Genomic DNA, 13,635 nt, shown 5'->3' with positions numbered 1-13,635 from the left:
GACTTAGTTCTCATGCTGTCTGAAGGTTGCCACTTTAACCAGTCCTGGTTTTTGTTGTATAGAATGGAACCTACAAAAGCATTCATGCAATGGCCAAGGATATAGATCTTCTGGCAAAGAATGCCAAAACCTACAATGAGCCTGGATCACAAGTGTTCAAGGTTGGTTTCAGTTCAGAGTTTGATTTGAGTTCAGATTTTCTTTACTACTTTCTGTGCTGATTGATCCATAAATGAATCTTTAGCATAAGGCTCCCAAGACTTTTTGCATTTTTTGAAAAATAACTATTAGTGGCTTTTTCTTTTTTATATTGCTTTTACTAGAATTGGGGTAAATGCAACTTTTTTTTTCCCCTTGAGTTACATGATTTTTTCCAGTCAAATTTTATCTTGGGGTGTGAATTACATGACTTCTTGGGAGGAGTGAAGGATCCCTGTTCTTGTGGTTGAAGTCAAAATGGCTGAAACTACAATTTCAAGTGACAGGGGTAGTTCTGAGCTGGGACCTCTTTCCACACTGCAGAAACTGTCTGTGGTTTGCATCATAAGCTTCAAAACCAGAGTCAGGCCTTCTTTGTTCTGTGAGCTGTGAGAACAATAGCTTTGTGACAGTTTATGGTAATACATTATTTTTGTTTTCCAGCTATGTCCAGATTATTGTGCAATAATGAAGGAGCCCACAGATCTTAAAACTATTGCCCAAAGATCCTCTCCCTTTCAGCCACGTTTTTGTGACCAAATTGCACCTCCTATCTTTTTCATACCTAGTTCACCAGCACTTTATGTTCAGACTGTCACTTTGCTGCCTCCATGTACTCTGGAAATAAGAATTTCAGTGGCAAAGGATTCCTTTGCTCTGTTTTTAAGGGCATTTTAACAAGAGACCTTGTGCATGTCTAACACTGTTATGTAAGTGGTTCTTGGACTTTCCCAACTGCACTTGTGTTTGGATTTTAGTTTCAGTTCCTGGTGGTGTTACTCACACTTGTAACCTCACTCAGAGCTTGTCAGCCCTCCTTTGTGAACTGTTACTCTGAGAATGCAGTCCATGGGTGTAGGATGAGAAGGAACAGGCACTGTAAACCTTGGTACTGGTGCTAACTTTTTGATTGCAAAGACAGAGATATTATTTTGCCTGTTTAGTTTTCAGTGGTATTTTTGTATATTTGCAAATTGTAGATTTATTTTTTAAGTATATGACAAAAAAACCAGCTCTAAGCTCCTCAGCTGTTCTATTCAGTTTTTTAAGGCCACTGTAAGATTAGTGTGGGTGTATTTCAGGCAGACTTTGTTCTTATGCTTCATTTCTCATGCAAAATTGTTTTATATCCAAGTGTAAAAACACCTTCATTTTTGTTTTAGCTTCTTAGATAGATGGATATACCTGATTAAAACGTTCTTCGCTTTCAGCATTAAACAAAAAAATTCTTTTAATTGACAGGATGCAAATGCAATTAAAAAGATATTTAATATGAAAAAGGCTGAAATTGAACACAGTGAGTTGGCCAAGTCAAGTCTGCGAATCAGGTACTGCAAATGGAGTTCTTTCTATAAACTCTTATAAACACCTCTAGAGACACTCCCTTAATTTTTGCTGTGGAGAATATTGTGGGAAATAATTGCTTGAAAACGTAGTTTATTGTTGTTTTCAAAGTTATAAATTATAGGTTTTGGAATGAAGTTTTTTCACTGAATTACCTTCTCTGGTGAAATATTTCTGTGATGTGCTTGATTATAGAAAATATTGTCACTGGCTCTTTTATAACTTAAGCTATGGCCAACTTCCATCACGTGTTTATAAGTTAATAACAGAAAAGGAATAGTGAGGAACAGGGTGCTTTGTTTTATGAAAAATGCTGAATATTCTTCAGGCTTGTTAGGAGCTGAAACATAAGAGCTCACAGTTAATTAGGTATGGGCAGAAACATAGGAACAGGACCCTGGGCAAAAGATATTTAGGGGGAAGTCCACATTATATAAACTCTAGTTTGAAAAGTGATTCCTAGCTGTAAGAAGAGCCACAGGACACTGAACATCTGGACTTACTATCAGTGAAACATAGATCTGGTCCTGAACAGACAGGTATAAAACACTGTTGAGAGCTCTATTTGTTGCATGGAATGATTATATTTAGGAAACAGCATTTTCTTCCTGTGAAAGTTCATGCAGAGAAGGGATGCAGTCATTATAAATGTTTCTTATCTGAAATGCAATTAGATTTCTTTTGTATAAACTTTTTACTTATGAGTAGCACTCAAAGTCGGTTTAGATATTATTTGCCAGTATGATCTCTGTCATTTATATAAAAAAAAGTAAAGCAGAGTCTTGCAAGTCATTCAGGGAGTTGGGAAACTCTTACAAGGTGGAATCTCTTTATGTGTTTGAGCTGTTTGCTGGGTTTTGGTGCTGGAAAGCAACTGTCATTTCCTGCAAAGGTTTGTATGGTACAACTGGAAACACCAGTGCTCCCTTACTTCAGTGAAAGGTAGTTTAAATTTTCTTGGTGTAGGTGGTTCAGTATTAAAAGTGTTGCCTGGGATTATTATGTGTGAAGGAAGTGGAAGTTACCTGGTTGATTTTTACTGTTTGGTATTTTGAGACGTGTTTTTTCTGGTTGGTTTGTTCAGCATCAGCTTCCTTCCCATGGTTGGGTGAATCATATAAAAATATAAAAGCAGAAATACTGTTAGGGAGTAATTCCTGACATATATTTTAGTACTTTTCCTTCTTAAAAGTATGAGTAGTGCTAGAAGACCTTGATTCTACAGAGTCTGAACATACATATGTGTTTGCTTTGCAGTAACTAGAATTACATAAAGACATAAAGGTTTTCTATTTAAATTGTGATTTGGTTTTATTTTTCTCACTGTGTTGGCCACTGATGAAGCTCAGGGTGTCAGAGTTAATTTTAAGGCTTAACTGTTTTTCTTCAAAATAAAGCTGATTGTATAAGAAGGGATGACAGATAAATCACACTGATATTTGTTAGTTGAATTCCTCTCTTGCACTGCCAACCCATTTCCACTTCTCAGCTACCTTATTCTAGATGTTTTGTCATGTGCTGTGTTTTTAATAGAAATCCTGAAGTCATCTGTCAGAATAATTGACAGCTCCCTTCTTTGTTTCTCTAACTTGGGGAAAAAAAAGAAGGCCTGAAGCAGGCTACAATAAAGAAGGCCTGAAGCAGGCTGCATGCAAAAAAAATTGAGATGAGAGAAAAAGTATCATGGAAACCAGACCTTCTTTTCTGTATTTCACTGGTTGCTTTTTTTATTGAACCATTATTCTTTTTTGTTTTTCTCCTGAATCAGCTTCACAAAATCATTATTTTTTATTTAAATTTCTAAATGTTTAATTGTCTTAAAGGGGGGTTCTCCTTTACCGGTTGCTGATTTTGGTAAAATTCCCTCATTAACTCACTTCAAGTTAATTTCCTGTATTTTTGTTCTCAATTTACATCTGTTCTTCTTTGTCATTGATGGATCAAACTCAAATTCATCATAGTGCTACTAACCTAAGTTCTGTGTGTTGCCCCTGTGTCAAAAATCATGATTTTTTTATTGCAACTCATTGTCTCCTTTGTCGTACTAAACTGCTCTTTGTGGGTGCATTTAACTGTCCTCCCTTAAATCAAGTGGCAAAATTAAATTGCTTGGCAGTATGCCCTGGCAACCAACTTGACAGTGACTTTGTTTTAATACTTAATAAAACATGATTGGACCTGTATGATGAGCTTTGTCTGGATGCTAAGGAACATTTTGTTGGCTGCTTCCACTGCTATTTAGGCTGAGCTGTGTGTACAGCTATTAATGCTTGAGCTAAACCTTCCTCTGCCTTTATAAACAAAATCCACATTAATGCTGGAGCACTGAAGGAATCCCAGTATTACTTAACTTCCAGCTTCAAAACATACCTCTCTCTGAACTTTTTGGCTGATCTATCAAAGTGATTCTGTAAAAAGCTTTTTCCTTTGCTGCATCTTTTCGTGGGTCTAAGGTGGGCCTGTTTTTTTTCCCCTCCCCCTTTCCTTGGCTTGTCTCTTCTGCCTTAAGGACTGCATCAAATTTGGCTGCTTCCAAGCTGACAGGTCCTTCCTCACAGGGTAAAGGCAGTGTTGGGGATGAGAGAAATTCTTCTAACAAATATTATCGGTAAGTAAACTGTGCACTTGGAGGAAAAGCTGGGTCGTCGTCACGTGGAAATACTAAATTATGTTTGGTTGTTTTTTTGTTGTTGCTGTTGATAGTGCTCTTCTGTATTGACTCAGATACTTTTGAGATTCAAATATATCAGTAAAGTATCTATTAAGTATGGTTTAATAAGTTACTTTGCTGTAGTTACTCTTCCATATTTGGCACTATATTTAACGTTTCAAAGCACCTGTTGTGAAATACTCTGTATGCAGTCATTTCCTTAGAAATACTGTTCTGTTAGAGGAACAGTGTGCTAAGCTCCATTACAAAATAAAGAAGGCAAAAAACCTCATGGAAATGTGCTGTAAACCTAGAAAAAATATATTTGGAGACTAAAAAGAAATAATAGTAAGGACTAAATAAGAGGTGGATGGTGGAAACCAGTGAAGCCTGTGAAATGGAAGTTTTGCATACAATGGGGTGCAGTTATGGCAAACTTCCTGAGTGGGCTGAATTACTTTCTGGTCTGTTCTTTTAGTCATCAGCTGAGAGTTTTGGTACCTATCAGAGGTCTCCTGGTCAGTCTCTGGGTTACTGTCTTGAAACAGTGCTGCTCCTGGCTAATTCCCTGCATGTGTGCTCTGGAGCCATGGCTTAGCAAGAGAACCTTTAAGGAATTGGGCATCAGTACAGAGTTGGTGGCACTTTCAGCAGCTGTCCTGGTTTTGGTTGGGACAGGGTTAATTCTCTTCCTTATATCTGGTCCGGTGCTGTGCTTTAGGATGAGATATTAGGATTAGGATGAGAATAATATTGATAACACACTGATGTTTTAGTTATTGCTGAGTGAGAAGGATGTCCAGTACTTCATTCACACTGACAGGTGGGTGGTGGCAAATGCTCTGTGGGGCTGCAGCAATCCAGACTGGCAGCACAGAGGTAAAATAAGGGCGAGATGTTGCTGCTCAGGTAGAGAACTTGGGTGTGCAAGTACAGCATGTAGGTGGTCATGTACCCAAGAGCTGGGCCACTGAAGAACATCAGAGCAGCCAGTGGGTGGATCAGGATGCTGGGGCTGGAGTGGCTCAGGTGGCTCTGGACTGGCAGTGTAAAGGTGAATTACTTACAGCTCCGTGGGCCCATGGCACCTCAGGCCATCAGGGAAGAGATACAACATAGATGGGCTTGTGATAAAGGTGTGGACTTACCTGCCATATCAATGGTATTCCAATAAAAATCACCCAGGTTAATAAAGAAGGACTTTTGATGAAAGGAGGCAAAGTGCAGCTATGACAGAACCAGAACTGGCTCCAGCAGCAACAGCTCAGCACCACTCACCAGCTCCTGCCCTGAGGGACTGCAGGGGCAGGTGGAGCCCAGAGTCATGAACTAAATGTTTAGAGGGATGGCCCATAGACTGAGGGAATGGTATCTGTTGTGTGTATCAAAAGATAAGAAAGTATATTTTGGAAAGTGGGGGACCTGGACACACACAGCAGTGACCCGTCTGCTTTTGCCCAGTCTTCACTTTGCTCCTGCAGGACAAGGCTGAGCCCATTCCTGAGGTGCCATGGGCCTGGTAACAAGGCAGAGAATGTGAGCCATAGCCTATAGTGTAGGTATGAAATGCTGTGCCCCAGGTTTGGGACAAAAGAGGGGCAGAGAGGGACACTGAAGAAGTCTTTGTGAGACCAGAGCCTGGATACCAATTTACTCCACACGGGAAACACAGGAAGCTGTTTCATGTACAGGCACTGTGTGTGCTGAAAATGCCTAAGGTGGGGATGGGGAATGGGAGAAAGTAGCATATATGGCTTACAGCATGCTGAATTCCTTCCTGTAGACAAATCCATATAAAATAGGATCAAATAACTTGTCATCCCCTTTCTCCCAGTTAATCAAATACTCAAGTACACAAAATAGGACAGAAGACAGCAGGCTGGAGCTCAGTTTTCTGACTCTCTTTGATGGACCAGCTCTTAAAATAGAGACAGAAAGGGTTGGTAACAGTTTCTGTTGTAAAAGGCTCCAGCCTTTTCTTTGATATCATGGCTGTATTCCTGGTCATAGACTCATGAGCTTCATTTGTTTGCTTACACACTCTGGGTGGCTGTTAATGGTAAACATGCTAACCCTGTCATTTTTTTTTTCATTTTCATTTTTTAATTACCTTTTAAAAATTTCTTCTTTTACTTTTTCATAGTAACAAAAGATCAGCCCAAGGGGATCGTTTATCAGCAATAACCATGGCGTTGCAATACGGATCCGAAAGCGATGAGGATGCAGCTTTGGCAGGTAGGAAATGAAATGTAGTTTCTCTGTTTTCTTTAATTAAAATGTTCAGAATAAGCAGATCTGTAGAGCTCCTGATACATTCAAATATACTTACTTCAGAAATACTTTGCACTCATTGTGTAATTCCTTTAAATCACAAGGGTAGGCCAAACTTGCTGGCACATTATGAATTTTGTGTGTGTTTCCAAGTATGCTTACCCAAGCTTTAGGAAACTGTTGCTTGTTTTTATTCCTTCTGATATGGAACAGGAGATATTGGAAAAGGCATTGGGTGCTTTTGCAGTGAAGGATTGACAGTGCTACAGTTGTTTATTGTAGTTTTTATTTTTTGTTTACATTTCTGCATGGATGTTAAATGATGCATTTCTATGATGCATATATGTTTTTGAGGCATTTATTTCACACCTGGTAGTTGAGCTGTACTCCCCACTGTTTTCCAGTGGGTGGATATGCTGTAGAACGTTTTGGATTTTAGATCTTGCTGCAAGCAAGAGCATTTTTATTCCTGGTTAGCCCAGAGCTAAGTTACTGCTTCAGAGCAGCTGCTTTCTGGGAGGTGTGAGGAGTATTTATTAGCTGGGTTCAGTGTGATTGCTGGCTGTTGCTTTTTTCAAATTGTAATTCTGTAAAAATGTGTAGCTTTTTACATCCTTGGAGTGATTTAATGACTTTCAGGTGCCACCTTTACTATGGACATTGTTGTCATTTTCATGAGGCCTCTCTCTGCATCTGAGACTTTTACCTTGCTGTTGTTGAAGCTCTCCTGTCTCTATTGCATTCACCTGGGGGAAAAAGTCAATTTATTTGGCAGACCTGTCACCCTTAATGTTTTCTGTCCCTCCAATACACTACTTGGACATCCCTATGCTTTCAGTCTCTGGATGACAAGGATTTTTATTTAAATCAAGTGGTACTTTTATTAGTTACTCTTCTGTCTCATCTTTTTTCCCTCCTCTAACACTTGTTAAAATAAATGAGAACGGGGCTGCATGACTGAACATAAAGCAGAACTTTCTCCTTTTTGATACAGAGAACTGAATCTTTATGAGCTCCTTTGTCTGTAGCAGTTGCCTAAGCAATGAACAATATCTGTTTCCAGCTGAGAGTTTATCCTCACAGTTGCAGATGGTGTTTGGTGTGATGGAGCTTGTAGAAGATTCCCAGCTGCAGTGTGCTGGGACGTGAGCAGCTTCTGCAGCTCCCTTGCATTAGAAGTCCCTTGCATTAGAAGTCTGTAAGGGCAGGCACAGTTGGTCATAATGTATTACCTATTAATATGTATTTAATTTTGTTAACAAAGATATTTTATTTATTACTGCATCGTTTAGAGATGTTTTAAGGCTGGATGCTGCTTTTGAACTGTCTTCAGTTAGACTTTGAGCATTCATTGTTGTTCGGGTGCTTTGGGACCACAGAGGAGACAAATCACTTATGAAGTAAAGACTCATTTTCTTTCCTGTACATTCAAGTGCTCTCCCATCTCTCTGCCCTCTCTCTTCCTCATCATTGAGCCAGAGTACATGTATATGATAAATGCATTTATATCTGATAACAAGGCTCAGTTCCAGCTGTAAATTGGATGGCTTCCTGCTTTTGTAGGAGTTTAACATCACTCCATTATGAAACCACCCCTTAGGACACAGGCACCGTGGCATGGAGGGAACAGCAGGAAATATGTTTTGTTGGGGACTGTTGAATGACATATACTTTATGGTTATGTTTGGAGGGTTTTTTTGCTGTATCTGCTAACTGAAGTTGTGGTAACAGCAGCATGAAAAGGAAGTAGGAGATAACTAGAAGGGAGATAACTCTCCTCTGCCACCATGTGCTTGCTGGGGGGATGGGGCCTGGTGTTACTGCATATGAAAGAATGTACAGTCTTCCAGTAGATTGTTTGTTCCATGACAGAAATAAGAATTTTTCTGTGTTGTGGTCTGAAAATATATTTTTCTTTGGTTCTTAAGATAACAGGTTTCACACTAGGAGAACACCACTTTCTGAATAAGTAAGAATGTGTAATATTTGACACATCTTTTTAAAGAACATACACATCATAATGAAAATGTTTATAGCTGTGTTACAGTATTACATAAACACTTTCCCTATAGTGCCTTTTTAATTTACTTAGATTTTTTCTTTAGGGAATGCCTTGTGTTCCACTTTTAATGCAAAGAAAGTACATTTCTCATTTAGGGTATTGAACTGCTTTGTTGCTGGCTGCCACATATCAGAGTACAGCAATATACACTACTAGTTCCTTATCTTTTTCTCTTTCATAAAAACAAGTTATTCTGCTTTTTCTGTTCTGTTTCTTCCATTTTTGGTGGAGCACTCAGAACTGAACAATTGGAGTAAACAAAGCAAATTGTTTGAGTAAACCAAATCATAATCTATTTTTGAAACTTACTTTATCTGACAGCAATCTCTTAACTGTGAGTACATACCTCCACAATCAGGTATGTGAAAACATAGTGCTACCTCCTATGTCTGGTTTCTACCTGAGTTATTATGTCCAGCTCCTGCTTTGCTGGCTGCTCTAATAGGTGCTGGGCCATTAAGTGATGCTCACTGGCATATATAGATACCTGAATAGGATATTTTTGAGTGTCTCTCCTGAATCAGTAATGAACATCTTTATTGCATGGTGTGACTCTTGAGAATGGTCCTGTACAGGGCCAGGAGTTGGACTCCATGATCCTTGCGGGTCCCCTCCAACTCAGCATATTCTGTGATTTCATGTTTGCACATCAGCTGATGCCTGTTTGTGTTTTAGCTTTGCCTCTGACTGCTCTGGTAGGTCCCACATGTCACCCTCATACAGGTCTGCAGTGTCACACTGACAGAGGGGAGATGACAGGGCTGTGTAGTCACAGTCTGAGTGTCCCCTGGCTTTGTCATCATTTCTATATGTCTGTACTGAACGTGGGTGGAGAGCTTGGAACAGTGCCAGCCTCGCCTGAGCAATAATGAACATGCCAGCTGGAAACTTGGTGTGAGCCTCAGAGGGCTGTGTTTGTGTGACTGAATTACCCAGGGTCTCATCTGCCAAGCTTTCCTGCAAACCAGCTCCTAAGAGGGGGGAGAAGGGTGAATAAGTTAACTCCAGCATGTGCAAAATCATGAAGATTTTAAGTTGTGGTACAAATTACACTGTTTGTGTTACTGAGAAGTGTGGAAGGATTGGCCATTTACTCCCAGCATTTTCTCATTCCTCTTATGTTTCTCTTGCTCATGTAATGTTTCTCCTATTCTATCTGCAGTAAATATGAGCTCCTCATAGCATTTCTTTCATTCATCCTAATCCTGAAGCAAGATAACTAGAAAAGCTTGCTATAAAATTTGCACATGAATTTTATGCTAATTGTATAATCATTCTAAAATATTCATTTCTTCTTCATTTGCTGCACATATAACAGGTGCACCTTCAGGCTTTAGTGTCAGTTTTTTTCTACTGAACTTCACAATTTTGTATTGAGCTATGATTAATAAGGTCTAAAGATTGTAATATCTAGATAAAGTGCCTTTTTTTTTGTCAGTTTGAGGCTCATTAGGTATATTTGTTGTGCCCTTTTCTGAGGTATGAATCTGAGTGTCACAGAGTGGCTGAACAACCTCAATTGAGGGACTGCCTTTTCTTCTGGTTTAGACCTTTATCCATCAAAAAACCCACTCAGAGTCGTCCTGCTGAGTTTCCCATTTTTCCTTTCTCTCTGTGCAGCTGCTGCTCGTTATGAAGAGGGGGAATCTGAAGCTGAGAGCATTACTTCCTTCATGGACACATCTAATCCTCTTTACCAGCTTTATGACACAGTCAGGAGTTGCCGAAATAATCAGGGCCAGCTCATCTCTGAACCCTTTTTCCACTTGCCCTCCAAGAAAAAATATCCTGATTATTATCAGCAAATTAAAACACCGATTTCATTGCAGCAGATCAGGTAAGAAAACAGAATACAAACTACATCTGGTGTGAAACTGTTTTCTTTTCAGAGTGCCTCTCCTGTGGTCAGGTTGTCATTACCTAATGCATTATGTGCACCATCTTTCCATCTGTTTGCTGCTTGTTTCAACTCACTCTGCATCAGTCTTTTGATCATCTTTTATAGGTGGCTGCTGTTGGGTTTATTTTCCATGGAGTTTCATTTGCAATGGGCCTGAAAGCTGCCATATCAATAATTCTGAAGGCCACCTGTGCAGCAGAGATGAAAGCTTCTGCAACCCCCCCATTTTTCTCTTTCCTTGACCATGATGGCTTGATTATCTCTTACTGCCACGTGTTTAAATTAATAGTCTTCAGCAGTGTGAGCTGTAGAAAGATGGTTGCAATTACATTCTTTTTGTCTAGGTCACAGTATAACTGTGGAGAATAATTATTTTCATTCATGGTGTAGCTGGTCTGGACTGAAATAAGCAGTTCACCATTTATAAATCTGTGAACTGTGAAAGGTTCATCAGCTGCCAGAGCACAGTTGTCAGATTAAAACCCTGAGTGAAGAGAAGTGAGCAACATCTTTCTTTAGTGGGCCAGGATAGGCTGATGTGATGTGATGGATGCTCAGGGTTCTGAGTGCATTAACAGTCTTTAATGGTGCTGACCAGCCTTGGGTGGCCCAGGCCTCCTGCCCAGTGGCCACTGGGGCTCCAGTCCCTGCCAGAGCTGCACCTCAGGAGTGCTGGTCCTTCATCTTGAGTTGGTGAGTGCTGAACCCTTACACTGTTCATGTGTTTGTAATACACAGCTCTGTAAATTGTATTTATACCCTAATATGATTTGCTGGACTTGGTGTAATTGTTGACTAAGCAGTGTCTTCATTAAATCAGAACCTAACAAAGCTGCTTTTTTGTTTTCTTAATTTGTTGGAGGGTGTTTTTCATGTGCTGGGGAGCAGTTCTGGAGCTGCCACACTGATTTTCTTATCTGCCAGTGGCTCTAAAGCATTTTTTTTATATTTTAGTACAGCTGTTGGCTTGGCAAAGAAAGTGTCTTGCCTTGAACGAAGAACAAAATGTACTTGATGAGAAAAAAAAAGGTAGAAATTGAGAAGAATCATTGACAGTTGTCAGGAAGCTTTTTGTCTGGATGTACTTAAAAGTATTGGCTCAAGTAATGTATCAACAGATTTAATTGGGAGAGACTTCCCATTAAAAATATCCTTGCTATCAGTGATAGAACAAATAACTTGCAATAGAGAGGCAGCTGCACTTTTGCTTTCCTTACAGTGTAGGCAGATTGCATCTGGCTGTGTGAGCAGTACAGAAATTCCATGCAAGTGTGTGAAGAACTGCAGAGAAAAATGACTTGAGTTGTTGCCTGAGAGCTTAGAAAATAAAAAGAGACAGACAGGCTTCTTAGAAATAGCTCACAAGTTAGAGTACAGTGTTTATAGCAGTCCAACTTCTTTCTGCAAATTCTGAAATTCAGTTGTTTCTTAAATTACCATGTTAATCCTCACTTGCTATACCTCAAAAGCCTTGAAGTCATGCATATGTGCACTTAAATGATGTGCTGCAGGGAAAACTGAAGCTGGCATGGTTGCACTGCCACTCACTAGGGGTGGAGGGTTTTTTTTTTTTGTGGTGGTGTTTTTTGGGGTTTGTAGGTTTTTTTTGAGAGGTACATATGAAGAGCATATCTTCTGTTCTCAGATGGGGACAGAAAAGTTGAGTGTCCCAGTGAAAAGTTGAAGGAGTTGGAGTCAAGCCTACCCTTCCTGTCTCATATCTGTTTGGCTTTGGCATCTGGCTGCCTAAGCTGTGTTTCCAGAGTGAGCTGTGAAATGTGTGGCTGCTGCAAATTTTACAGCTAGTCATATATTTCAGGGGGATTTGTGTGTGATAAATGCAGGAAAAGACTTATTAATAATATATGATTTCTAGAGGGAGCATGTGAGTATGTTTTGGTTTAATGAGATGTACATTTTACCTATCTCAGCCTCTCAGTCACTTCATGAGTGTTATGAACCTCAGTTATTTGAGCTGAGTGCTGATCCCCAGCTGTTCTTCCAGGATGTGGGAGGGAATCCTGCTGCTGATGGCTTTAGTTTTTTCCTAATTTCCTCCTGACTTGCTCTTTACAGAGTCCCAGAATAGCTGAGGCTGGAAGGGAGGGCAGACAGCCCAGCTCCATGGCAGGGTCACCCAGAGCCACGTGCCCAGTGAAGTTTTGGGTATCTCCACAGGTGGAGACTCCACATCCTCCCAGGGCAACCAGAGCCAGTGTTTGAACACCCTGACAGTTAAAACCACTTGTGTTCAGCTGAAATTTCCAGTGTTTCCACTTGTTCCCCTGACCTCTTGCCCAATCAATGGGCACAGCAGGGGTGAGCCTGGCTCCCCCTTCATTCCCTTCACACACTGATGAGAATTCCCTGCCTCGAACAGGACAAGAAAATCCTTCTTAAAAAGCAAGGCATGGAGCTGTGAAGGCCACAACTTTCCTGTGTGGTAAAAATGCATGGTGTGGAGGTCACTTAGCAAACTTGACATTGCTGGGGAACAGTCATTCTGAAATTACAAATAGCCACAGGAATAGTTGGGAAATGATGCAGGAGAATGTGTTCAGTACCCAGTACACAAATGCTGGGTCCTGGCATGCTTACAGGGACTGTGCTCCTTATTAAATTTTACAGCATTAGGAAGTATGATCCTTAAGGCAAGTGGGTCAGGCTTTTATATACCAGAGGAGGAAGGTGTGCTGAGGAGGAATTCCATGGCAGCAGCTCCCTCCTAAAACACATGTGGGAGCACAGGCACTGAAGTTGGTACCTTCATTGGCACATCCTGGTGGTTTGTGCTCCAGGAAACTGGAGTTATAGATGAGGTTTGAAAATGTGCAGGGATCCAGTGTGAAACACAGTTGGGTTTGTGTGACATCTGCTGTTTGGGGCATTAAACTGCATTTTCCTAATGAATGTGCCACTTTTTGGTTAATGATCTGCCACACAGGAATCTAAATGTTATATTTTCCTGCACTGGGATGTGTTGAGGTTCTCCCAAAAATGTGAGATTTGGGGGGGCCCTTGTTACTTTTGGATTAGTTATTAATTATTTGACTGGAGCTTATAGTAAATGTCATCACCTGGTCAAGTATCTTTTGCCATTTAATTTAACCAGCTTTAGTAATATGGCAAAAAAAGGAGTGGAACTTACCTTGAAGTAATGGAGCTGCTGCCTGGGTTAAAATCTGAAGGGTTTATAGAGAACTTCAATAT

At 40.2% G+C, this 13,635-nt stretch overlaps 1 protein-coding gene across 8 annotated transcripts in view; it reads left to right on the top strand.

The window, feature by feature from the left end:
- Positions 1 to 13,635, top strand: part of PBRM1 (polybromo 1) — a 55,795-nt gene that overhangs the window by 7,405 nt on the left and 34,755 nt on the right. For 6 of the 8 annotated variants that reach the window (XM_008923279.3, XM_008923288.4, XM_018068568.3 and 3 more), the window contains exons 8-12: positions 63 to 161; positions 1,441 to 1,526; positions 4,052 to 4,150; positions 6,336 to 6,427; positions 10,146 to 10,362. In XM_008923279.3, the coding sequence (XP_008921527.2) occupies positions 63 to 161; positions 1,441 to 1,526; positions 4,052 to 4,150; positions 6,336 to 6,427; positions 10,146 to 10,362 (593 nt within the window). The remainder of the gene's footprint in view (positions 1 to 62; positions 162 to 1,440; positions 1,527 to 4,051; positions 4,151 to 6,335; positions 6,428 to 10,145; positions 10,363 to 13,635) is intronic. The other 2 variants (XM_029958215.1, XM_008923297.3) reach the window with 1 other exon arrangement.

This window comes from Manacus vitellinus, unplaced genomic scaffold (assembly GCF_001715985.3).
Source record: "Manacus vitellinus isolate BGI_N305 unplaced genomic scaffold, ASM171598v3 scaffold_14_pilon, whole genome shotgun sequence".
Taxonomy (NCBI): Eukaryota; Metazoa; Chordata; class Aves; order Passeriformes; family Pipridae; genus Manacus; species Manacus vitellinus.
The sequence above is the reverse complement of the archived record's forward strand: the minus strand, read 5'-3'. Positions and strand labels throughout refer to the sequence as shown.